Below are 27,557 nucleotides of genomic sequence, written 5' to 3'. Positions count from 1 at the left end.
AAACCCTCCCATTTGTAGAACAATGTAGCTGGTCTCTCCAAATAAAAGTTACCATAGTTTTGAATTGCATGTTCAGGTTATTCACTGTGCTGTAAAATACAGAGATTGTGGAATTATGTAATATATTCTAGGAGCAAAGAGAAACTACCACTTTGAACAATGAAAACAAGTCTGGAGGACAATTTTGAATCCAGCAAGTAGAAATAGGGTACGTAGAGAGCAGCCGATTCGCAATGGCCAGTTTTCTGCCTGCACTTAAACAGAAAATGACCCTAAGCAAAAATTCAATGCGCCAAACAATTCAATATCTACAAATTATTCCAATGCTTTAATGCATACAAATTTTAAATGTGTTAAATAGTGTTGTGCATGTATTATACTTTATTTATAATGAAGACTAGAAAAATTATGCCTAACCTAGTCTGGGTAGGTTAATTTTCTACAATCCTCACCAACTGCCTTCCCACCACCAACATCTTTTTCTTCCCTATGTTGTCTACGTTGCCACCTCCTAGCTCTATGGCCACCTGTCCTGCAAATCACTGCTCGAATCTCTTGAATTCAGTTATTCCACACCCACTGCCCCCCCATCCCAGCACCCCCCACCCCAGCACCTAAGCAACCCCAATGAAACTCATGAACAACATTCTCCATGATTGAGACCAAGGGGCATTATGCCTCCTCATCCACCTTTCTCCCACCTTCAACGTTGTTGACCATATCATCCTTCTCCATTTCCTCCGCTACATTATCCAACTCTGAAACACCGCTTGCTTGGTTACACAATTACTGATCAAATTGTCTTCAACGTCAGTTTCTCTTTTCACTCTTGCACTATTAGCTGGAGACTATGAAGGATGTATCTTTGCTCCCTTTTTCTAATCTACATAGGCAATATCACCTGCAGTCAATAAGGAATGAAACCAGACAGACCACCTGGCATCAACCTGGGCACCAGAAACAACAACCTCAGCCCTGTTGACCCTGCAAAAGTCCTCCTTACTAATATCTGGGGGCTTGTGCCAGAATTAGAAGAGCTGTCTCACAGATTAGTCAAAGCAACAGCCTGACATAGTCATACTCACGGAATCATATCTAACAGACAATGTCCCAGACACCACCATTGCTATTCCTGAGAATGTCCTGTCCCACCGGCACAGTGGTATTCAGTTGGGAGGGAGATGCCCTAGGAGTCCTCAACATCAACTCTGGACCCCATGGAGTCTCATGGCATCAGGTCCAACATGGGCAAGGAAACCACCTGCTGATTACTGCATACTGGCCCCCTCAGCTGATGAATCAGTACTCCTCCATGTTGAACACCACTTGGGGGAATCACTGGGGGTGGCAAGGGCACAGAATGTACTCTGGGTGGGGGACTTCAATGTCCACCACCAAGAATGGCTTGGTAGCACCACTCCAGACCAAGATGGCCAAGTCCTAAAGGACATAGCTACTAGACTGGGTCTGCGGCAGGTGGTGAGGGGACAACATACTTGACCTCATCCTCACCAGCCTGCCTGTCGCAGATGCATCTGTCTATGACAATATCAGCAGGAGCGATCACCATGCAATCCTTGTGAAGACAAAGTCCTGTCTTCACATTGAGGATACTACCATTGTGTTGTGTAGCACTACCACAGTGCTAAGTGGGATAGATTTTGAACAGATCTAGCACTCAAGACTGGGCAACCATGAGGCTCTGTGGGCCATCAGCAGCAGCAGAAGTGTATTTAACCAAAATCTGTAATCTCATGCCCTGGCATATCCCCCACTCTACCATTACCACCAAGCCAGGGGATCAACCCTGGTTCAATCAAGAGTGCAGGAGGGCATGCAGAAGCAGCACCAGGCATACCTAAAAAGTGAGGTGTCAACCTGGTAAAGTTACAACATAGGACTACTTGCATGCCAAACAGCATAAGCAGCAAGCGTTAAACAGAGCTCAGCGATTCCACAACCAACGGATCAGATCTAAGCTCTGCAGCCCTGCCACATTCAGTCGTGAGTGGTGGATGACAATTAAACAACTGATTGGAGGAGGGGGCTCCACAAATATCCCCATTCTCAGTGATGGAGGAACCCAGCACATCAGTGCAGGAGATAAGGCTAAATCATTTGCCAGAAATGCCAAGTGGATGATCCATCTCAGCCTCCTCCAGAAATCCCTAGCATCACAAATGCCAGCCTTCAGCCCATTCTATTCACTCAACGTGATATCAAGAAACAGCAGAAGGCTCTGGATACTGCAAAGCCTTTGGGCCCTGACAATATTCCAGTAATAGTACTAAAGACTTGTGCTCCAGGGCTTGCCGCATCCCAGCCAATCTGTTCCAGTACAACTACAGCACTGGCAAATACCTGGCATGTAGAAAATTGCCCAGGTATATCCTGTACACAAAAAGCAGGACAAATCCAACCCAGTCATTTACCACCCCATCAGTCCACTCTCAATCATCAGTAAAGTAATGGAAGGGGTCATCAACAATGCTATCAAGTGGCATTTGCTTAGCAATAACCTGCTCATGGATGCTCAGTTTGGGTTCCACCAGTGTCACTCAGCTCCTGACTTTATTTACAGCCTTGGTTCAAACATGGACAAAAGAGCTGAACTCAAGAGTTAAGGTGGGAGTGGCTGGCCTTGACCTCAAGGCAATGTTTGATCAAGTGTAGCATCAAGGAGCTCTAGCAAAACGAGTCCATGGAAACAGGGGGAAAACACTCCGCTGGTTGCAGTCATACCTAGCACAAGGGAAGATGGTTGTGGCTGTTGGAGGTCAATCATCTCAGTTCCGCTGCAGGAATTCCTCAGGGTAATGTCCTAGGCCCAAAAATTTTCAGCTGTTTCATCAAGGAACTTCCTTCCATTATAAGGTCCAAAGTGGAGATGTTCACTGACAATTGCACAATGTTCAGCACCATTCATGATTCCTCAGATACTGAAGTAGTCCATATCCAAATGCAGCAAGACCTGGACAATATCCAGGCTTGGGCTGACAAGTGCCAGGCAATGACCATCTCCAACAAAAGAGAATCTAACCATTGCCCCTTAACATTCAATGGCCTTACCATTGCTGAATCCCCCACTATTTCCTGGGGATTATCATGTACCAGAAATGGAACTGGAATAGCTATATAAATACTATGGCTACAAGAGCAGGTCAGAGGCTCGGAACCCTGTGGCGATTAAATCACCTCCCGACTCCCCAAAGCCTGTCCACCATCTACAAGGCACATGTCAGGAGTGTGATGGAATACTCTCCACCTGCCTGAATGAGTACAGCTCCAACTACACAAGAAGCTTGACACCATTCAGAAAAAAGCAGCCTGCTTGATTGACACCCCATCCACAAACATTCACTCCCTCCACCACCAACACACAGTGGCAGCAGTGTGTACCATCTACAAGATGCACTGCAGGAACTCACCAAGGCTCCTTAAACAGCATCTTCCAAACCCACAACCACTACCACCTAGAAGGACAAGGGTAGCAGTCACGTGGGAACACCACCACCTGGAAGTTTCCCTCTAAGCCACTCACCATCCCGACTTGGAAATATAATCACCATTCCTTCACTGTCGCTGGGTCAAAATTCTGGAACTCCCTCCTTAACAGCACTGTGGGTATACCTATACCACATGGACTGCAGCAGCTCAAGAAGGCAGCTCATCACCACCACCACAAGGCAGTTAGGGATTGGCAATAAATGCTGGCCTAGCCAGCAATGCCCACATTCCACAAATGAATAAAAAATACATATCCACTTGTATGCCAATATCAGTTAGCTCTACTTTTCCATTTCTCTTGATTTCACCACTGTCATTGTACTATCTGAATGCTTGTCCATCATTAGTTTTGGATAACTCACTGTTACTACTTGCTAAATATTGGGAAGAGCAAAGTCACCCCCTTTGGCTCCTACTGCAAACTTTTCAGTAACACCAGCCTCCTTGCTGGCCACTGTCACAAGTTGAACTAGCTGTTCACATTCACAGCATCCTGCTTGACCTGGAGCTGAGTTTCTGACCCCTGTATCTTCTTCATCAAAAATAAACTGCTTACTTCCATCTCTGTAACATTGTTATCCTCTTCTCCACTTCAACCCAATTCCCATTAAAATCCTTTCCCATGACCTTGTCACTTCTAGACTTGATTACTCCATTAATCTCCCAGCCCAGTTTCCGATTGCTCCCCCTCCAATGTTAATTGTACCTATTGAAGCTAAGCACATACAGGTGGAGGACATTGATTGGATCAGCACACATAAGGGGACATTTACTGACACAAGAATTGAGAGGAGTCAGGAGACTAATGTTTCACTTTGAATAAATTTATCCAAGTAAAGACTGGTTTTGGATTCATCCTTCACCAAGTGGCTATCAGGGAAATAATATGTTAGCTTCAGCACATCCAAAGCTCTATTGCCTGTATTCTATACCATACCTAACCCCATTCATCCAAAATGCCTGTCCTTGCTGAATCACATTGACTCAGATCGCACTGTCTCAAATTTAAATTTCTCATGATTGTGTTTAAATCCCTCCACAGCCTTGTTCCTCTCTTTCTCTGTAACCTTCTGCCGTCCTACAACTCTATCCCAATGTCCCAAGCCCTATGACACACCACTCCCCACTCCCACCTAGGAAAACTGCCCCCTCACCTTATGCAACCACCTAAATCTGTACAAGAAGTTCACCCCCACCCCCACATACACTTTTGGGGGAGTCTAAAACTTGTGGTCATAAATATAAGATAGTCACTAATCAATCCAATAATAAATTCAGACGAAACTTCTATCCTCGGAGAGTGGTTAGAATGTGGAACGTGATACCACATGGAAGAGTTGAGGTGAAAAGCATTTAAATGGAAGCAAGATATATACATGAGGGCTGATAGTGTTAGATGAAGGGGAGTGGAAGGGACTCATGTGGAACGTAAATACTGGCATTGACCTTTGGAAGAAATGGCCTGTGTCTGCAGTAAATTTTATATAATTCTATGTTATTGCTTTTCCCAGCTTGCATAGCAGATTTATAATATTACTTGGGTTTACAAAAAATACAAAATTACAAAAGATGCCCCAACTGTCCATTTACACTGAAATTGACAGACCTTTGCCCACTTCTGAGGTCCCTCTGAAAGGAGTCGAATTATTATGGAATCTTAAAACCATGTAGTGAACGATAGGGAAAATTCAGTTCAAATTAAAGATCAAAATGTGAGTCATTTAATTTGTATCTAATAAATGCATATTTTGAATGAATCCCACATTAGCTGTTAATTAAACACCAGTAATCAACCTTCAGTTCAATTATTTCTGCTGAGCAGAGGAGCTATGTGAAATGGCAGTATGTGCACATGAAAATTGAACTGCAATGATACATAGGACAAAAGTTTAAAATCCACATGGAAAAGTAGATACTGGCTGGGATTTTCTGTGCCTGCCGGCATCGGGCGTGTTCGGTGGCATAAGTGGACAATATGATGTGATCAGTTTCACAACAGTGTGAAACCAGTTTGCGATTTTCCGTTTAGCCCGCCAATGGCAGGTCGCATTTCCCGCTATTGGATGTCAGGAACCTCATTGTAATACATCAACCTATCATTATAAGGCCAGCCCACTGGACTCATCCCCCCCACTGGATTGCCTACCCTTCCCGCCGACATGTTTCGCAACAGCACATAAGCGACATGCACCCGGCTGGCTGCACTTCGCTCAAGACTTCAAGATTTGTTTGCCTACCTTGCTTCGGTCAGCACTCGCAGTCATCAGTGCCAGGCTTCACCAACAGCACCACACCACTTTTAGGTGGTCTCATGGGTAGGTCTCTACCTACCAGATCAGCCATACGTGGGTGGCTTTTCAATGGCTGCAGGGCAAGGTCTTGCTTGGGGAAGGGAGAGAAGTGGCCTCAGGTAACAGAAGAGACTGCAGGATGAGAGCTGTACTGGGGAAGGAGGGTATCGCAGGGTGTGTGTAGGGCGCACATTATTGTGTGCAGACGGCCTCAAGATGATAAGAGCTAAGGAGGCAGTCTCCAGAGGAGGTGAGACCAGATGGAGATGTGACGGTATGTGTGTGAGAATGGGTGGTAATGTCCCTTGAGTTGGCAGTGAGTGATATGCCAGTGAATGTATGATGGGCTTGAGTATGTGAGTTTAGAGCAATGAGGTGGTTGCCATACCCTGGCTGCATGGTTAGGTGATTCATCCTCTATCTGCATTGGATGGCCATCCTCTTCAGTGCGGCATTGGCTCTGATCACCGCTGCCACCACCTGCCATGCTGGATTGGCAATACTGCTGCCCGTCCTGCAGCCAGAGCAGGGATGGAGGACAACACGACGTCCAAATGGCACTCCAGTGACACGTTATTAAACCTGAGGCCTGCAGTCTTTTCGCCTTTCGTGGACATCTTCCCTGCAGTAGTTATGGGCTGGAAGCGCTGAAATGTGTGCGCATGGCTGGACTTTAAATATGGCGCCCGGCATGATGAAGTGGCAAGGTGATGTTGTGGCGGGCGAATGAGAGCCTGCCCATCATGGAAATGGTGTGTTTCCCAGGAATGCATAAGTAATGCAGGTTTGGGATGATACGGAGTGAAAACCCATCATTGCGGCCAGTGGGTAAAACATCATTTTACCCACGCGCTACTGCACTTTGTTCAAATCTGGGATGATTCCGTCAACTGGATCTGAACCCGTGACTACCTGCATAATACCTAGATGGCTGTCATATGAGTCTTGTGAATCATTGCATTTTACAGTATAGTCTCTCATTTCATTAATTTTTCTTTTCCAATTTCCATCTGTCTGCACTTGAAATCATTGATTTGTTGGCCTTAGCAGTAGTGGTGCAGCCAAATAACCTGCTAACAGACACTGTCTAAGACTCAGATTTTATAAAGTGGAAAGAGTCGGTCTATTCTTGATGATAGCAACTCTAGAAAGAACTTGGAGTTATAGTATCATAGAATGGTTATAGCATGAAAAGAAGCCATTCGGCCATCATGACTGTGCTGACTTTCTACAAGGGGAATTCAGCTAACCCCACTGCCCCCCCAACTCCCCCTTATGTCCAGTGGCCCTACAATTTTTTTCCCTTCAGTTGCTTATGCAATCCTCTTTTGAAAGCTGTGATTGTATGTGCCTTCACCACACTCTCAGGCAGTGCATTCCAGATCCTAACCACTTGCTGCATATAAAAGTTTTGCCACATATTACTATTTGTTCTTTTGCTAATCACCATAAAACAGTGTCCTCTGATTCTCGACCCTTCCATCCCCCTCTGTATTGTAACCATTCTATGATTCTATGGTAACAGTAACTACACTTCAAAATGCTTTGAGACATCATGAGGTTGTGAAAAGCACTATATAAATACAAGTTTTCTCTTTCTTTACTGTTGTCGCTGAGTCACCTCCTGCTGTGTTTTGTGATCTAAAACTGCTGCTCAGATTTTGCTATGAACTATCATTTTGCATAAGATTCCCCTGATGTTACTTGCTTAAATTCCATTCAAGAATCATTACAAATGGTGCTGCACTGAGTTCCAAATGGCAATACTATGTTTCTTCCAATTATTATCAAATATGGCCTAACCATCTATGTTCAAATGGACTTTGGGAGCACTATTTACACAATTACTATCAGATAACTGGAGTCACCTTTAAGTATCCTTTAGCCAAATCTCAGTTAAACACTCAGAACGGAATTATTCCAGAATTGCACTAACTGCAGTAGTGGGCATGAAAACTGACAGTTTACCCATCGGCCACAATGGTAGGTTTTCGCACCATATTATCCACTTCCTGTCTCATTAATTATGCAGCCACAGGAAATACATCGTCTCGCTGGCGGGCAGCCTCTGAATCACCTGCCACTCCATTACTTCACTGTTTCATCACTCCAGGTGCCATATCTAAACTGCAGCCATGCACACAATTCTCAATGCTTACAGCCCAGGACTGTTCCATTGAAGATACGGCCCTGAAAGCCAAGAAGAGTTCAGTGACACTTCACTGGAATGCCTTGGGAGGTCCGCTGTGATGTCCTCTACCCCTGCTCTGGTCGCAGGAGGTCCAGCAATCTCACCACTCCAGTTTGGGAGGAGGTTGCAGTGGTGGTCAGTGCCAATGCTGCACAGAAGAAGTTGGCCATCCAATGCAGAAAAATGATGAATGATCTCCGTGCCACAGGGTAAGGCAACCATCTCATCACTCTAAACTCATACACTCACAAGGCCATCACACATTCTCTGGCATCTCACTCACTGCCAGCTCAAGGGACATCATCACTTCTCTCTCACACATACCCTCACATGTCCATCTGGCCTCATCTCCTCAAGAGACTGCCTCCTCAGCCCTCATCATCTTGAGGCCACTTGCGCAGATCAACATGTGCCCCCTCACAGCCTGGGATACCTCCTTCCCCAAAGCCTTCACGCTGCGGCCTCTTCCCTTGCCTGAGGCCACTTGTCTCCCTTTCCCAAGCAAGCCCTAGCCCTGCAGCCATTGAAAAGCTATCCCCGCCTTATGGCTGGTTTGGTAGTTAGAGACCTGCCCGTGAGCCCCCCTAAAAGTGATGTGGTGTTGCCTGCAAAGCCTGGCTCTGAGTGCTGCCTGAAGCAAGATAGGCAAATAAACCTTGAAGTCTGAGTGAAGTGCAACTCACCAGGTGCACGCCGCTTATATACAGTTGTGAAACACGTCGGTGTGCTGCCCGGATGATCCAGTGTGGGGGATGATTCCAGTGAGCAGGTCTTATAATGAGATGCTAAAGTATTGAAATTAGGTTCCTGACCTGTGGCAGCGGGTAACATGGCCTGCCATTGATGGGTGGAGCAATCGCAAACTGGTTTTACGACGACATGAGATCGATTTTTCGCCTTCTTGCCAGATTGTCCACCCACGCAGCCAAACAAACCTGCTGCCAACAGGAGCAGAAAATTCAGCCTCAGCCCTGCATGAAATTTGGAATAAATGTTCTCTGTGGCACCCTGAAAATAACATGCATGTGAAATGGCAACCCAACAAACTTAAAGTTGTGAGAAACTCATGCAACACTAAGGGTTTTATGACAACTCATGGCATGGCAGTAAAGGGGTTGAATCAGGCTTCAGTAATTAGACATTCAAATTTGTCGTTGCTTTGATTAGATTTAACTTTCTCCACATCGAAAAAATATGTTGACAATTGTTTTGTGGCACAGTGAATGTCTCTCTCCTTTGAATGAAAATTAGTTGGCCCTGTCAGGTCTAAATTATGCTTTTTTTTGTACAGCTGGCATCATTATGTTCTGTATAAATTTTCAGAAAATGGGAGCACAGATAATAAGAAGAAAAGGACATGGTAATGTTACATGGAGCTATTATTGATGCGTGTTTGGTCATTTTGAACTGTATCCCACTGATACTTTGTTACAGCAACTGCGGAGACTATCATGTTGCTTTTACACAACAGATAGAATAGCTTTGAGGGTACTTTTTGGCTGTTTGAGGTGAGAACAGGGTTAAAGTATAGAGAGGATAATTAAAGTTGTTACTGTAAATTATGGTTTAACTATGGTCATTTTTTTTCTAACAATAACCACATATAGATGTTGTGTTGATTGAATGAGTGTGGCCAAGTTGGGGAGTGGAACGGTTTATTTTTCACAATCATTGATAGCACAAAAGCTCAGAAGGAGCTGGACGTAATTTTAAAATATTTCTATGCTGAATTAGCAGCCTCAGGAGAGAAGTCAGTACTTGTCTGCTGTGATGTTTACTTCCCACATTAGTTTGCTAAGCAAGAAATTGGTTGAAACAGCCCAGCTTAATTTAGCTGAGCACAGAAAATATCCTATCTGTTAGACAGGATCTTAAACTAGATTTCAGAGGTGGGATAACAATGTTATAACTCATCGAACTAGTGTGTTTTATTTATCCCCACCTTAATTTTAAATAGATTATTTCAGTCTTGTAGGAATTTTGTTACAACAGTAATATTTTTATTTCAATCTCGTAAAGTTCAATTTATGTGCAGATGGTATCGAAGAGTTGCGAACTGTTCATTCCCTCTCTTGAAAGAAGAATCAGTATAAGGTGTTACTCAGCAACTTTGTACAGGATCAGAAGTGATTCTGTAATCTCATCCGAAGTTATTTGAACCTGGCTTTCAGTGATCTGCTTCTACAAGGGAGCCTTAGTTTTTAGCTGTCAGCAACCCTGCTACATGAGGCTCTTCCCTATACTAAATCAGTACCTTCTAAACTTTACTGAAGTTAACAGTGTTTTGTTTTAAAGATTCTTTGTGCAGCTATGCCACTGAAGTTTACATAAAGAACAGCAAAAGATTGAAGTTGAAAACCAAGATTGTTCTGCTCTGAAGAAGATATTATCACCCCTTACTACCAATCCTTCTTCCAATCTTGACTTGAGCCTAGACCCAGAAAAGGGGCCCCACTTTTACTGAATGGTAGGCCAGTACACCTCGCCTTCCTTACCATACCAACATGCTGCTCTTCTGCCAGGCTGGAAATGAGAAAACTACAATTCCCAATTGCATCACTTCTTAGGTGGGCAGAAGGTCCATCTCAGACAAGGCCATGTAGAAGTTATCAGAACAGGCCAAGACTCAAGAGTATTTGGATCCTGGTCTAATTTTCAGCTATTCAGGAAGTGGGTTGTGGGTTACAGATATTTTGCTTCAATGAAGAAAAGAATATTCTTTAAAATTAATCGGTCAAACTTCCTCTGATGTTTTTTTGTTGTAGATACCACATGTCCAATCTGACAGATGGTTGTTGGAGCCCTGTAAGGCCATCTGTTTTCTTCACAACCAAATTAGATGGAACTGTGGATACATGGGACTTGTTATTTAAACATAGTGAACCAACGCTCAGCATTAAGGTACTGTGATTGACTGTTGTAATAGTTTGCATATCTGCAAATTAAAATAAAAATTGGGAAAGATATGAAATGGGCTGCTGACTTGCTTATCACCTTTTTTACACAATTGCACAAAATCAAGATCTATCCCATGTAGGTTCCAGCAGGGAACTCTGGATACCAATTAAGATCGGGAACCTTGGTTAATATTTCTCTTTGGCTTCCCTTCCTAGCCTGGCAATATTGAGGCAATCATGTTGGTGATTTTCACATTTTCCTTTTTCACAAAACCTACCCCATATCCTTTAATTTTCTCTAAGATAAAAGCAAAAAACTGCGGATGCTGGAAATCCAAAACAAAAATAAAAATACCTGGAAAAACTCAGCAGGTCTGACAGCATCTGCGGAGAGGAGCACAGTTAACGTTTCGGAAGAGTCACATGGACTCGAAACGTTAACTGTGTTCTTCTCCGCAGATGCTGTCAGACCTGCTGAGTTTTTCCAGGTATTTTTATTTTTGCTTTTAATTTTCTCCTCTCCTGAAACGCACTCTGATACAGTTTCATAGGCAGTCTTCTGGTACCTCCATTACTCACTTGTGACCATTGATCTTGAGGTTTTTCCAGTCAGGACTTGATCAGGAGCAGGGACTATGGCCAATTTATCCCTCCCTTCCTTAGTTAATACTCCCATTTGTAGTATCCCGACAGCTACTTAAGCTAAGATGTAAGACTATGATATGAATTACTGGGACCTCAAACTAGTGCTTGGGAAGGTTTCCCCAGCAATGATGTGACTGTTACAGCATGAGTGACTCAGAAGAAATGTTGTTACCAAAACAGTAAAATAATTTTTATGCTTTAGAACTTTTGCGATAGGTTTAAAAACATTCTGAGAAGCCACCTGGCCATATAAACAGTGGAGACCTCATCTTGTAGCTACATTGTGGATTTGAGTGCAATGTCTGCTTAACTCAAAATGAATTGAAGCATTCTAAATTAGACCAGAGAATGGTTTTGTTCTGAGATACAGTGCTCCCTCTCGCAACTTAGTCATATTCATATATATTCACATTCACTTGCTGTCAAACCTGCCTACCTGTCTATGCAGGCATTACTTGTAGTTTAGTGGTTACTGCAGTAAGATTCATTACAATGTTTTATGTAATTAGTCAACTGTTAAATATTTGGAAACCCTAACAATGCATTCATAGCTGTTTTCAACAGAAAGATTGAAAACATCAACTACTCAGACAACTTCTGTACACTCATAGTTTGTTGGGTTTTGCAATCAGATTTAAAACATGAGGTACTTGTCGGGACTATGGCCTTAATTTTCAGTCCCGAGTTGGAAGCACGAAGTCAGGGACAATTCACGGCTCCACAAACCAAATCCAGGAAAAAGTGCCCAGATGTTCAAATTTTCATTCTAGGGTGAGAGGGTTAGGGGGTGAAATGGGAGTCCTGCCTGCCAACCCTGGAAACAGCTTAGAGGCATCAAACAGCCGGGTGCAGAAGTGGGTTGGGCAAAAAGGCCCACCTTGGTGCCAAGGCACTGTGAAAAAAGTAATAAAACCAAAAACAGCATTCCAGCCCTCACCCCTCTTATGCACTCTCCATCCCACCTTGTGCCTCACCCAATTCATGCCACCTCATGCCTCCAGCTGTCCCCATGGTCCTTCATACCCTCCATGCCAAGCTGCGACCCTCCACTCAGCCCATAGCCCATTATAGCCCCTATGCCAAACCTATGCCCCTCTGCCCTTTCCCATCACCCCTCATACCCCCATGCCAACCTATACCTCTCTACCCACCCCCATAGCCCCTCATACCACCCATGCCAATCTATGCCACTCCATCCATCTCCATTGCCCTTTATAGTCCCTATGCCAATTTAGTGCCAACTCATGCCAACCCTTGCCCTCCATCCACCACACTCTCCTTGCCAACTCATTCACATGGGCAGACCTCAGGACCGATGCTGAGATTAAATAAATCCTTAAGTGTCTATTGATAAATTCGCTATTGAAAAAAAAAATTCTTATTGATAGCTACACCCATTCACTACATTTAACTTCCTTCAATCCCTTAAAAGAAGAAGAATTTGTATTCATAGTCCCACTCCAAAGACTTCATAAGCACTGGAGCTGTCAATCAAACTGTGAAATGACTGGCATCCAACATGTTAATGATAGATTGTGAAATCATTCATGCAGCACTAGTCCTGTAATGGTAGAAGCTCATACATACATATAAATATACAAGCAATTAACAGCAGGAGTAGGCCATTTGACCCCTCAAGCCTGCTGCACCATTTGATAAAATCATGGCTAATCTGATTGTGCCCTCAACTGTCCTTTCCTGGATACCCACTATACCCTTTGACTCCCTTGTCAGTCAAGAATCTATCTAATTCAGCCTTAAAAATATTCAATGACCCTGCCTCCACTGCTCTCTGGGAAAGAGAACTCCACAGCCTAAGAATCCTTTGGCCAGAATCTTCTGTTCAGCATATGGGGGTGGCGTAAAATGACACGCAGTGTCATCGGGTGTGTATCACAGGAGTCGGCTGCTTTTTCTTTCAATTTGATATTATCTTTAACTTCCTTACTTAGCCATGGGTGGTGCATTCTTCCCCTAGAATTTTTCTTTCTCACTGGAATGTATCTTTGATGAATGTCTGCCACTGCATCTCTATTGACCTGTCCTTCAACCTAATTTTCCAGTTCACTTTCATACCTGCCATCATACCCTTATAATTACTTTTATTTGAGTTTAAAACACTAGTCTTAGACACACGCTATTCTCCCTCATACCGAATGTGAAATTCAATCATGTTATGATCATCTATCTAGGGGCATCTTTACTATGAGGTTGTTAATTAATCCAGTGTCGTTGCACATTACCAGGGCAAAAATATCCTGCTCTCTCAATGTCTCTAGAATACGTTGCCCTATGAAACTGTCCTGAAAACACTCTATGAACTCATCTTCCAGGCTACCTTTGCCAATCTGATTCATTCAGTCTGTTTGCAGATTAAAATCACCCATGATTATCAATGTACTTTTCTCACAAGGCCCTATTATTTCTTCTGTATTCCCCATCCTACAGTGATTACTTCCAACCTTTACTATTTCTTATCTCTACCCAAATTGATTTTATATCTTGATTCTTAAAACTAAACTTATCTCTTACTGTTGTAATAATGTCATAATTAATTAACAGAACTACCCCACCTCTTTTTCAAGCATCCTGTCCTTTCAATATGTCATGTACCCTTGAATATTCAGGTCCCAGCCTTTGTCATCTTGCAGCCAAGTCTCTGTAATAGCTATAAGACAATACAGATTTATTTCTATTTGAGCTGACAATTCATCCATTTTTTACAAATGTTACATGCATTCAGATACAGAGCCTTTAGTTTGTCTTTTTACTATTTTTGCAACTTCTAGCCTTATCTGCTGGCTTAATGTATTGGTTTGTATCCTGTGACCCTTCCTGCCACGCTCTGATTATTATTACCCTTATTGCTACCTTGCTCTCATGCCTTGTCCTCTTCCTTTAATTTATCACATCTTCCATCGCTTGATCCCTTGCCCCCACTATTTAGTTTAAAGCCCTGTCTACCACCCTAGTTATACAACTTGCCAGAACACTGGTCCCGGCATGGTTCAGGTGATGACCGTCCCAATGGTAGAGTTCCAACTTTCCCCAGAAATGGTGCCAGTGCCCCATGAATCAGAGCCCATTTCTCCCACGCCAATCTTTGAGTCAGACATTCAACTCTCTAATCTTATTTTCCCTACACCAAATTTCTCGTAGTTCAGATAATAATCCAGAGGTTATTATCTTTGAGTAATAATCTTGAGTATCTGTTTTGTAAATTAGCCCGTAGCTGCTCATACTCCCTAAGCAGAACTTCTTTTCTAGCATTGTCTATGTTGTTAGTACTTATGTGGACCACGATGACTGGATCCTTTCCCTTCCACTGCGTGTTCTTCTCGCTCCCAAGGTAGATGCCCTGAACCTTGGCACTGGGCAGGCAGTGCAGACTTCTGGACTCTCACTCTGGGCTACATTGAACTGTGTCTCATCCCTGACTATATTGTCCCTTACTATCAGTAATTCTTGTTAACTCCCCCTGCTAGAATGGTTTCCTGTACTATTATGCCATGGTCAGTTTCCTCATCCACCCTGCAGCCCCTGTTTTTGTCCATACAAGCTGCAAGAACCTTGAACCTGTCGGAGAACTGCAAAAGCTGAGGCTCCTCCACTTCTCTCTTCTGGGTCGTCATACCAACCTCACTCATAATCACACCCTCCTGTTCCTGAACCAGGGACCAAATAAGAAGACCCTATAAAATCCCAAAAAGAAAACATACAAGTTCAACAGGTAATAGGGAAGGCAAATAGAATGTTTGCCTTTATTTCAAAGGGAATGGAGTATAAAAATAGGAAAGTATTGCTAAAATTATACAAAGCACTAGTTAGACCACACCTAGAATCCTGTGAACAATTTTGATCCCTTTATCTAAGGATAGATATACTGGCATTGGAGGCAGACCAGAGAAGGTTCACTAGGTTGATCCCGGGAATGGAGGGATTTTCTTATGAGGAGAGGTTAAGTAGGTTGGGCCTGTACTCATTGGAGTTTAGAAGAATGAGAGACAATCTTCTTGAAACATATAAGATTCTTAGGGGGCTTGACAGGGTAGATGCTGAGAGGTTGTTTCCCCTTGTGGGAGAGTCTAGGACCAGAGGGCATAATCTCAGAGTAAGGCATTACCCATTTAAGACAGAGATGAGGAGGAATTTCTTCTCTCAGAGGGTAATCAATCTGTGGAATTCTTTACCACAGAGGGCTGTAGAGGCTGGGTCGTTAAGTATATTCAAGGCTGAGATAGACAGCTTTTTAATCAGTTAGGTAATCAAGGGTTATGGGGAAAAGGCAGGAAAGTGGGGTTGAGGATTATCAGATCAGCCATGATCTCACTGAGTGGCAGAGCAGACTTGATGGGCCGAATGGCCTACTTCTGCTCCTATGCCTTATGGTCTTTTGGTTATCCTAAGGAGTTTGACTGCCTTCTGGAACAAAGTGCTAGTAACTTTCCCCTTCCCTGATGTATCACAGTGTCTGTAGCTTGGCCTCCAGCTCAGTTACTCTGAACCAAAGTGCTCAGTAAAGCTGCAGACGTGTTTGCCTTGGATCATCCTTGTGTCCATCAACCCCCACATTCTGCAGCTGCAACATATCACCTGCCCTGCCATCTTAATAGTGTTTTAATTAATTAATTATTTTACTAATTAAATTTTAATTAATGCCTCCAGTCCTGCCTGTGCTTATATTCTTATGATTTCAATTAAATTTCTACTTGCCCTGATTGAAAAGTCCCTAGTTTCAATTGGGTAAATAGAAAATACGCACCAATCACCAATCTGCTTCCCTGAGATGTCACACCTTGATTATTTTTCTTTTAGAACACGTGTTCTGACTGACTCCTGGTTACAGATGGTGGCAGATAGCCCTACTGCTTTATCTGCAGGCCTCGCTCTTTCAGTCCTTATAAGCACTGCTGCTCTCACTGTTTTCCAAAATGCAAATCTCACTCCCTCTGCCTTTTTCTAAGCCCCACTGTTCTTGCTGTTTCCCAAAGTGTAAGTCTCACTCTCACTGCCTTTTTTAAAAACCCTGCTGCTCTTGCTGTTTCTGGAAGTGTAAGTCTCACTCTCCCTTCCATTTTTTAAGCCCTGCTGCTCTCGCTGTTCCCCGGAGTGCAAGTCTCACTTTTTATGTTAACAGACTGAGTGAAATATCAAGCACTAATTCTTTTCAATGCTGCAGACAGTTTAAAAAATATTTGAAGATTTAAATGCCTTGGTGGCTTGACAGCTCTCTTTGACACCTCCCTTTGACAGCTCCCTCGACAACACACCATCACCTTCTCAAGGGCAATTAGGGATGGGCAATAAATGCTGGCCTTGCCAGCAATGCCCACACCCCATGAAAAGAACACATTAAAAAAAGAAATAAAACTTTGAAAGCCAACAAACATGAAAAAGACACAGAAATCGGTGCATATCCTCAAAGGGGGAGGATATTTTTAGACTTGTCCCATAACTCTGTAAGACATGAAGGGAAATATCTTCACACCCACCAAAGTCTATGCCTGTCTCCCTGGCTGCCATGTTCAATGCTACAGAACCACTTGACTTAACCAAGATTTGTTTGTGAATCCTAAAAACGCATGTTTAGCATACATTTCTGATGAAAGGTCATCAACATGAAACGTTAGCTCTGTTTTTCTCTCCACAGGTGCTGCCTGACCTGCTGAGTATTTCCAGCATTTTCTGTTTTAAATTCAGATTTCCAGCATCCACAGTATTTTGCTTTTATTTGGCATAATCTCAATTAGATAATCACCCTAATAACCTGTTTATCAGTTTGAAATTCCTAATAATTGTTGAGCATCAGAGTTAATATAATTTTCTTTCAATTTAACCACAGCAAGTGATTGTAATGGGTTTGTGCAAAATACAATTTTATAATTCATTGTAAGGATGATCTCATGATGTGTGTATCAATAGTGCAAGTGCATTGTCTTGATTATCACTAGATAATCACAACTCTTTTCTAACACTTTCGTTACATGTTTAGATTACGCATTTTAGGTACTTTTTCTTTGTTTTAAATGGTAGTTTTGTTCCATAAATTTGGTTACACGAATGCTCTGATTATTTTTACTGTCCAGTCTAAGTAAAATCCCATGCCAATCTATTGTTACAATGAACTCACAAGGGTTTTGTTTTGGAGTTTGCAACTAATGGCGCAGTAATTCTGGCCTCCAAGTACAAACTATCATCTTTTATTGAGATTTTAATGAGGATTCTTTCCATAAGCAAAGTATTAGGTGACATCACTGTTTTTTTTAAGGTGTTTTCTTTTAGCCTGTGTGTCACTCTGCATTTTGACCATTTTCTTGTTGGGAAGGCGAGATAATAGCCTGCTCTCATAGATTCTGCAAATACCTCTTAATAATGCAGTTCTTCAAGCTACAAAATATGACCCAGTATGGCTCACTCTTACATTTCCCCCCCTGTTCCTGTAGGAAAGCGGCTTGTCATAGTTCTGCACCCTCTTGACACATGGTCTGGTCAAGAGTTTTCATTATATGGGGCATAGCACATGCAGACTGGTTACTGTCACTGTGTATACAGTGAAATGGAGCACCTGTACATTATAGATAAAAACAAAAAACTGCGGATGCTGGAAATCCAAAACAAAAACAGAATTACCTGGAAAAACTCAGCAGGTCTGGCAGCATCGGCGGAGAAGAAAAGAGTTGACGTTTCGAGTCCTCATGACCCTTCAACAGAACTAGGTGAATCCAAGGAGAGGGGTGAAATATAAGCTGGTTTAAGGTGGGGGGTGGGGGGAGAGAAGTGGAGGGGGGGTGTGGTTGTAGGGACAAGCAAGCTGTGATAGGAGCAGATAATCAAAAGATGTCATAGACAAAAGAACAAAAGAACACAGCGGTGTTGAAGTTGGTGATATTATCTAAACGAATGTGCTAATTAAGAATGGATGGTAGGGCGCTCAAGGAATAGCTCTAGTAGGGGTGGGGGGGCATAAAAGATTTTAAAATAATGGAAAAGAAAAATCTATATAAATTATTGGAAAAAACAGAAGGAAGGGGGAAGAAACAGAAAGGCGGTGGGAATGAAGGAGGGAGTTCAAGACCTAAAGTTGTTGAATTCAATATTCAGTCCGGAAGGCTGTAGTGTGCCTAGTCGGAAGATGAGGTGCTGTTCCTCCAGTTTGCGTTGGGCTTCACTGGAACAATGCAGCAAGCCAAGGACAGACATGTGGGCAAGAGAGCAGGGTGGAGTGTTAAAATGGCAAGTGACAGGGAGGTTTGGGTCATTCTTGCGGACAGACTGCAGGCGTTCTGCAAAGCGGTCGCCCAGTTTACGTTTGGTCTCTCCAATGTAGAGGAGACTGCATTGGGAGCAACGAATGCAGTAGACTAAGTTGGGGGAAATGCAGGTGAAATGCTGCTTCACTTGAAAGGAGTGTTTGGGCCCTTGGACGGTGAGGAGAGAGGAAGTGAAGGGCAGGTGTTACATCTTCTGCGTGGGCATGGGGAGGCACCATAGGTGGGGGTTGAGGAGTAGGGGGTGATGGAGGAGTGGACCAGGGTGTCGCAGAGGGAACAATCCCTACAGAATGCCGCCAGGGGAGGTGATGGGAAGATGTGTTTGGTGGTGGCATCATGCTGGAGTTGGTGGAAATGGCGGAGGATGATCCTTTGAATGCGGAGGCTGGTGGGGTGATAAGTGAGGACAAGGGGGACCCTATCATGTTTCTGGGAGGGAGGAGAAGGCGTGAGGGCGGATGCGCGGGAGATGGGCCGGACACGGTTGAGGGCCCTGTCAACGACCATGGGTGGAAGACCTCGGTTAAGGAAGAAGGAGGACATGTCAGAGGAACTCTAGTTCTGTTGAAGGGTCATGAGGACTCGAAACGTCAACTCTTTTCTTCTCTGCTGATGCCACCAGACCTGCTGAGTTTTTCCAGGTAATTCTGTTTTTGTCACCTGTACATTATTTTGCAGAACCATCTCTCACTCACCACCTATGTCACAGTTAAGAAATTTTGCCAACAGATTTGACAGGAGGTTTGCTCCTCAGTTAAATATAACAATTTTTGTTTGCTAACAATGGGATTTTTTGATATATATATTTTCTGCATCTCAAGACATAAGACTCCTATAAACCATTTTCTGGAACTGCATATTTGGAGTGTCAGAGCATCCTGACTTGTCATCTGTTATTTTGCTCCCTATGAGGAAGTACCTGGCATCAACGTCGTGCTCATTATAGTGATAGAATTAAGATCAGGATCTCAGCATGTGGAAAATAGAAACATGAATCTGAGTCCTACCACACAATTACCTTTGCAGGATTAAAGGATCAGATCTAAATTTTCTTATTAGAATTACAATCTACGAAAATGTTAATATGAGGGAGGAACATTCAGCTGTTTGTGTATGTCCTTCTAGTACTTCAGCTTTCTAACCTTATTATCTAACATTTATAGTCCCCCTCATGTCTTTGATTCCACATCCTTACTGGCAGATTGTTGAAAGAGTAATAAACCTATTGAGTGAAGAGGTTTTCTTCAATTGATATTTTCTTGTTCTAATGCCATGAAGCAATATTCTGATTGATCTTACCTAATAATTTCTCAACCTAAATGATCATTTTTCATGAAACTCTTAGTGTACTAACATTTTAACAACTTTGTTGCTGACCACTTGTAAGCTGTTTATTTGATATAATTGTTTTAGTTGAACATAATTACTATGAGGACGCATTCGGCTGTCATGATGGCAATCTTTAAAGTTGTGACTCAAGGCTCTTGTTTCATTTGGTGTTAGGCAGCGGAACTTTTTTATTTCTAAAGTGACGTGATGGGAATGAAAAATTCTGAATAAAGCACTCTTGTCTTTCTGCACTGCATACGTTGCAATGTCATACTGATATTGAAGGATAGTTGGGTTTAGATACTTTGTTAGGTTAAAAAGGGAGAAATCAATCCCCCCCCCAACCATTTTACTGTCATATGTTTCATTGTCAAATTGCTAAATCCTGACTGTTTTTCTAAATACATTCTCTTTCCTTCCTCTCCCCATCCTACTCAACTAGGTGTGTGACGAACCTCTGTACAGTTTGCGTATCCAAGACAATGGACGATTACTTGCCTGTGGTTCCTTCCTGGGCACAACAACCCTGCTCGAGTTCTCATCAGGTTTATGTACTTACCAAAAAAATGAAAAATCACTTGCAAATGCCGTAAGTATTCTGAATTAGAGAGTTTAATCACTATAATTGCAGTAAAATTGTTTCTACTGAGCTACAGGTTTATGTGTAAAATTGACAGTATCCATTGCATTAAAAATGATTTTAAGTAAAACTACAACTCAAAGGAGTGCACTTCAGATCTAAAAGTGAGTGTAATTGCAGGTAATATTGCCAAATAATTTTGACAAAATCTACAGTATACTTGATAGTGAAATAATCCTGATTAGATAAATATGAGATACCCCCATGGCAAAATTCTCATATGGCCTACTTTGGAAGTTTGCTGCTTAGGCAGTCCCTAGGGATCGAGAATGACTTGCTTCCACTCCAGTTCAATGTGTTCTAAGATGGCTAAGTTAAGACCAATGCACAATCTGCAGATTTTCCCACCTGCGCAGCAGGTGGTGCTCAAAGGATCAGGTAGATGAGGTGTTTGGAGATTTGTGTACGCTTTCCGACGCCTCAGTTTCATCTCTGCACGTTTCTGACAAAGTATTTTTATATGTTCAGCACCTTCCCAAATAAACCTTCTCCATTTTGGTGAGTCACAAGCCAGGGACTCCCATAAGTCGGCAGGGATGTTTGATCTCTTCAGGTATGCTTTGAGACATTTCTAAAGCTTTTCCACAGCCCTGCTCAGAGTGTCCTGCCAGGACCAAGCTCCGACCAAACTAGAACAGTTTCTTTGGGAGTCTGGTGTCAGGCATACAGATAACATGTCCTGTCTGGTGGAGCTGATTTTGAGTGATTAGTGCCTCCATGCTTGGCATGTTGGTTTGGGAGAGGATGCTGCTGTTGGAACATCTTTCTTGCCACCGGATTTGGAGGATCTTGTGAAGGCATTGCTGATGGTACTTCTCCAGTGCTTTGAGGTGCCTGGTGATTATTCAAGCCTTTGAAGTATATAGAAGTGCAGGGATCGCTGCTGCAGGGTAAACCATGACCTTAGTCTCGGGTGTGAGGTCCTGGTCCTCAAATACTCAGATAGGGCAAATTCAAAGAAAATGGAAGGAACAGCACCAGCTGCTATACATGGCCCTTTTTGACCTCACGAAAGTCTTTGACTCTGTCAACCACGAAGCCTCGAATTTGTCTGCCCTCAGAAATTTGTCACTATCCTTCACCTATTCCATAATGTCCTGAAAGCCATGATCCTCACCAATGGAACCATCACAGACTCTGTCTCTGTGAAGATGGGTCAAACAAGCTTATATCATTGCACCAACCTTCTTCATTTTCCACACTGCAATACTGCATCTCACCTGCAGCAAATTATGCTGCTTTCAATCCAAAACCAAAACCACTCCAACCTCAACCATTGAGCTACAGTATGCAGATGATGCTTGTGTCCCTGTTTACTCAGAAACTGAGCTCCAGGTCATTGTTGACTCCTTCTCCAAAGTATATGAGAAAATAGGCCTTTCACTAAACATCCTAAAAACTAAAACAAAAACAGAATTACCTGGAAAAACTCAGCAGGTCTGGCAGCATCGGCGGAGAAGAAAAGAGTTGACGTTTCGAGTCCTCATGTCCCTTCCACCGTTCTGTGGAAGGGTCATGAAGACTCGAAACGTCAACTCTTTTCTTCTCCGCCGATGCTGCCAGACCTGCTGAGTTTTTCCAGGTAATTTTGTTTTTGTTTTGGATTTCCAGCATCTGCAGTTTTTTGTTTTTAACCCTAAAAACTAAGGTCCTTTTCTAACCAGCTCCCACAGCACAACAACTTCCCACATCGACTAAGATCACTGGTGAGATCCTGGAAAAAGTTGCCCATTTTCTTTATCTTGGGAGCTTCCTCGCGACAAAGGCAGACATAGACAACAAAATTCAGCATTGCCTCCTTAGTGCCAGTTCAGCTTTCGGCTGACTGAGGATAAAAATATTTGAGGACTTGGCAAGTGACTTATTATTGGAATCTACTATTTCTTTGTAGCTTTTCACGATCTGTTTTGGCTTATCTGAATGTTCTAATTGAACTGAAATTAAGCAGTTCATAGTCATTTGAATATGGTAATTCATATTGATGACTGATTCCATATTACCATCTGTCTTTACTTCCAACAATATTCTTACTACAGTAAGAATTTTGTGAGAGTGAGGTTTGTCCCAACCTACCTCAGAAGTTCACAATATGTTCATTTCAGTGAACAAAAATGTAAGTTCCTCATGTATTTGTCATAAACAATAGGATATTACATCATGCAGAGGGAAAACATGGAATCCCGTTCTTAAGGATTCACATCTTTCAAGATCCATATGGTTTCTTTTCAGTTCTGTAGAAATTGCATTGTTGGGAAACATTTAATAGCCTCAAGGTTCCTGCAAAGCATGGGAAAACTTAGACCAGTCATCCACCCTCTTTTGCCGTACCAATTATATATGCCACGTGAGGATTCCCCCTCTGTACCCATCCAATATCACCAAGTACTACTCAGTGGGCTTTACTGGCGCATCTTTTGAAGGCAGTTTATTGCTGGAAGGTACATTGACCAGGACTCTGTGGTCAAAATAATGGTAAGGCTATCAGCACCTACTGTTATTAAAATGAAAATCAAGCCGCAACTTCCAAAGATAGCAGAGGCAGGGTTAAACACAGAAATCAGGAAGTTACTGACAAGTTGTCCTGTTCTTCTGGAAGCTTTGTTACACTGGTAATCTAGCTGAGAAATTCAGCATTGAAACACATAGAGCAACATGAAGTTGTGGTACTTAAATGATAGATACCCACTAAGCTCATCAAAAAATGCTTGGGTTTGCCCATTCTTGTGTTAGTAGACTCTTATCGGTGTGATAAGTTCTAATTACAACCAAAAAACCTCTCTGGCACTGAAATTTAACTTTTACCAGTCATATGGAGTCACATTCCTTCAGATTTTAATTATTGGTGGGGATTTTAATTTTGTTTTAACATTTTCAATTATCCCTCTTAACTCGATCTTTCTTTCCCCCTCAATTTAATTTTCTGTAACTGATTTGGCATTGATTTAACTATTCTAACTTATCATTCCTGGTTGTGGAGATACACAGGTCCATCTCAGACCTATAAAGTTACAGTGCAAAACCACATTAAAAAACCTGTGGGCACATGCAAATACAATGAATGGCCCTCGCTGACTGCAAAATCCAGCCCAAATTTGTCTTTAAAACTATCATGTATGAATTATATACCTTTCTTGTTCATGTAGCATTTTTGTTAGTGCAGTTGGTGACTATAAGCATGCAAGAGGCTGGCTCCACCATGACACAGGTCATCGTGAAGTGCTTAGAGCCTATCCTTTACACCCTTGAAGTGGTGGGCACCTCCATGGCAGTGCTGCCAGATGGACCCATGATGGAGCAGCTACTGGCTGCAGTATTTGCTTCCACTGCTGCAAAGGCAGAGGCCTGCCTATGTATCAGTGTTGGGAGGACATCTTGCCCACATTGGAAACATGGCCTCCTTTCTGCTTTCAACCTCTTGGCAGAGTGAGTCCAGGTCAGCGTCACTAAATCTGATAGCCCTTTTCTTCCCTTGGAGTGATGTGGCTTCTTTGCCAGAGGATAGTGAGCATTGCAGTAACTTTCCTTTTATAAAGGGAAGGATATCTGGAGCATGTGGTTTCTAAAGAATGCTACTCAGCCCCCTGGAGAGTGTAGAGGATGCCTGCACTGAAGTGAGCATTGGCACTGTGTGAGGATCATGGAAATAAGGTGTTAGGTGAATTTTACGTCTTACCCACCCTGTTTCCAGTGGGCACGGGCACACTGTCAACTGCAGCCCTAAGCCCAACAATTAGGGCAAATGAATTTCATGCTCTTTGAATAAATATTCATTCTAATCCAAAGTTGCAAACTGCTTTGGGATGTGATAAATGCTTTTGGATTATCTCAAAATTATTGTGACACATTAAATACATGGTTTTAATGGGAATCTCTTTACCCCACAGGATAACAAGTTACTATTTCCATGGACCATATTTCCAAAAGCCACAGATTTTTAATGTTAAATAAAAAAGAATGGATGCTGTAATTCTGGTATTTTATCCTTTGTAAACTGAGTGTAATCTTGTATCAACAACTGATTTCTCTTTTTATAAGGTGTTATTTTATCAGTCTCATTTTGACATTGCATGAATGCAGCTTCATATACAAATTTATATCTTTTGCTTGGAATTTTATAAAAACTCCAAATTTTACATAAGAGGTTTTTTGGTTTGTTGTAGGTTATGTGAAAATTAAGTTAGTCCATGACAGTGTTAGCCAGTAAATTAAACATTCACTCCCCCCATCACTGTGCACAGTGGCAGCAATGTGTACCATCTACAAGATGCACTGCAGCAACTCACCAAGGCTCCTTTGACAGCTCCTTCCCGCAACCTCTACCACCTAGAAGGGCAAGAGCAGCAGACGCATGGGAACACCATCACCTGGAAGTTCCCCTCCAAGCCACACCATCCTGATTTGGAATTGTATTGTCGTTCCTTCACTGTCGTTGGGTTAAAATCCTAGAACTCCCTTCCTAACAGCACTGTGGGCATACCTACACCACAAGGACTGCAGCGGTTCAAGAATGTGGCTCAGCACCACCTTCTCAAAGGCAATTAGGGATAGGCAACAAATGTCGGCCTAGCCAGCGACACCCACAGGAATTTTTAAAAATCATATAAAAATTTGGCATTATTTTGTTTCTTTTTAGATGTTTGAGAGGGAGACAAAACGAGAGAAGATTCTGGAAGCACGGCAACGTGAAATGCGGTTAAAAGAACGTGTTAAATCTGAACAAGGAAAAGTGGTGGAACACAAAGAAGATGAGGAGGAAACTATTGAATACAAAATTGCGCAAGCTGAGAAAATGTTCTTTGAAACTATTGAACAAGAAAGAGAGAGATTTGAGATGGAGGCGGAAAAATTGGATGACAGGGTAAGTGGAAGGAGTTTGAGGGGTTTTTTAACTTTTGTAAATGATAGTGCTAATCTGTTTTTAATCTTAATGCCATTAAATTGAACTTTGAATGCTGCTGAGATCCATTTTCTGCCTCCTGTACAATTTTGTGATTTTGGGATTTTAAAAGCTGGTTAATGAGGGTCACCTATAATAGTTCTCTTTTTGCAACTCTTAAGTGGCCAAACAGTACTTAATTTGCCAAGTAGTGGACAACTGTGGAGATACGGAATTAGAGGAATCAGGGTTTGTTTGAACAGTTGTTGGTGCATCTACATTTGAACTTTCATAAGCTAACAGATGAACATAGCTAGATCTTCTCATCCCAGGCTTATGTCCATAGAATGTACCTGTTTCATGCATTACTGTTATCTACACTTTAAGCTCACTGTTAAGTCTGAAAGGCATTATTATATGGAACATTTCTTCAATGATAATGAAAAACTTGAAATTTCTGCCCCAACATTAGTCATCGGTGTTAAATTTCTGCATTTAGTTAAGCTGCAGTTAGAAATGAATCAAACTTGAGAAGCAGGCTTTCTATTTAAATATCACTTGCAGGAGGAACAGAACACTTTCCTACCAGTTGTTGCTCTGCTTCATTTCTCCAATTCTGTTAGTAAAGTGGATAATAAAAGGTTAGCATTTATGGGCTCATCTCTAGTAGAAGGAAGTTTGTGAGATAAGACTCAGTATGTCAATTAAAAATTTCAGGCTTCACTCCCACCACATTTCACGAATCTTGTTGGTATATTTTAAATTTGATTCCCAGCTTCACATTCAGTTTGAGTTTGCAAATGTTAAAGAATCTCAGTTAAGTGTCTTAAATCTATACCAATATCTCAACTGTAGACCAATAGAGCTCAGATGTAATGTTGTACCTTGGAGCAATGTCCTCTAGACAACCGCTATGTTCTCCAGACACCCTCCAATCAGACAGGTTGTGACCAGGAAGCAACTGAGGACAAGACTTTACTACTACAACAATAATTTGCACTTATATAGCATCTTTAATATAAAAATGCCACAAGGCAGATAGGTGTAATGATATAGGCACAGAGCCAGAAGTGAAAAGAGGAGAGGTGACTGAAATCTCAATGGCCGAGATGTATTTTAAGGATGTCTTTAAAGATGGACCCAGAGGTGGGAATTTTAACGCCCAAATATGGGTGGGTTTGGCCTGGGTTAAAATGTTAAAACTCTCAAACCTGACCACAACCCCAACCTAAGTTCAACACACCAACCTGCAGGTTCAGCAGAGACAGAATGGGAAGTACGTGACCAAACCTCCCAGGAGGCTGGTTGACTATTTAAATATTATAATGAGGCTAAGTGCCTCAGACTTAATTTCCCCTTTAAACTTCAACCTTGAGGACGATGTTTCTCCAGTGCCCCCACCTCACCCCCCCCACAAAGTGTCTCCAGCCACCTGATAGGTGCATTGCCCCTGACCTGGATTTCTCCTCCCTCCTCTCCATTCCCAGCTGTGGTCTGGTTCTGCAGACTTTCCTACTTTACAGCCAGACACCCTCTAATCAGGCAGGCTGTGGCCAGGAAATAAAGGCAAAACATGTTAATTGGACTCTTTAGCTAAATCTGGCAGTGCCAGAAGGAAACCCTTTCTTCTGGGTTACCTGACCGTAAAACAGTGCCTCTCCCAGACTCCAAGATAATATCTAATTTTCAAGAGATTTAGGAAAAGGGTTCCAAAGGGTAGGATTATAGTGGCTGAAGGCATTGATGGTGTGTTAAAAGAGCATGCTCATAAAGATGGAGCATGAAGAATGGTAAGTTATGTTAGATTGTACAATATTGCAAAAACAGGATGAGCAAGGCCATCAAGGGATTTATAGACAAAAGCAAAAATTTTGAATGGAATGCACTGAGAAATTAAGAAAACAACTCAG

General features: G+C 42.4%; 1 protein-coding gene across 1 annotated transcript in view; it reads left to right on the top strand.

Annotated features, from left to right (window-relative positions):
- The window catches only part of dnai2b (dynein, axonemal, intermediate chain 2b), a 75,327-nt gene that overhangs the window by 40,635 nt on the left and 7,135 nt on the right, over positions 1 to 27,557 (top strand). Inside the window, exons 10-12 of the mRNA XM_041217232.1 lie at positions 10,755 to 10,890; positions 20,574 to 20,720; positions 25,405 to 25,629. Of these exons, the coding sequence (XP_041073166.1) occupies positions 10,755 to 10,890; positions 20,574 to 20,720; positions 25,405 to 25,629 (508 nt within the window). The remainder of the gene's footprint in view (positions 1 to 10,754; positions 10,891 to 20,573; positions 20,721 to 25,404; positions 25,630 to 27,557) is intronic.

This window comes from Carcharodon carcharias, chromosome 22 (assembly GCF_017639515.1).
Source record: "Carcharodon carcharias isolate sCarCar2 chromosome 22, sCarCar2.pri, whole genome shotgun sequence".
In the NCBI taxonomy this organism is placed as follows: Eukaryota; Metazoa; Chordata; class Chondrichthyes; order Lamniformes; family Lamnidae; genus Carcharodon; species Carcharodon carcharias.
Note: the sequence above shows the minus strand (reverse complement) of the source record. Positions and strands in the feature narration are given on the sequence as shown.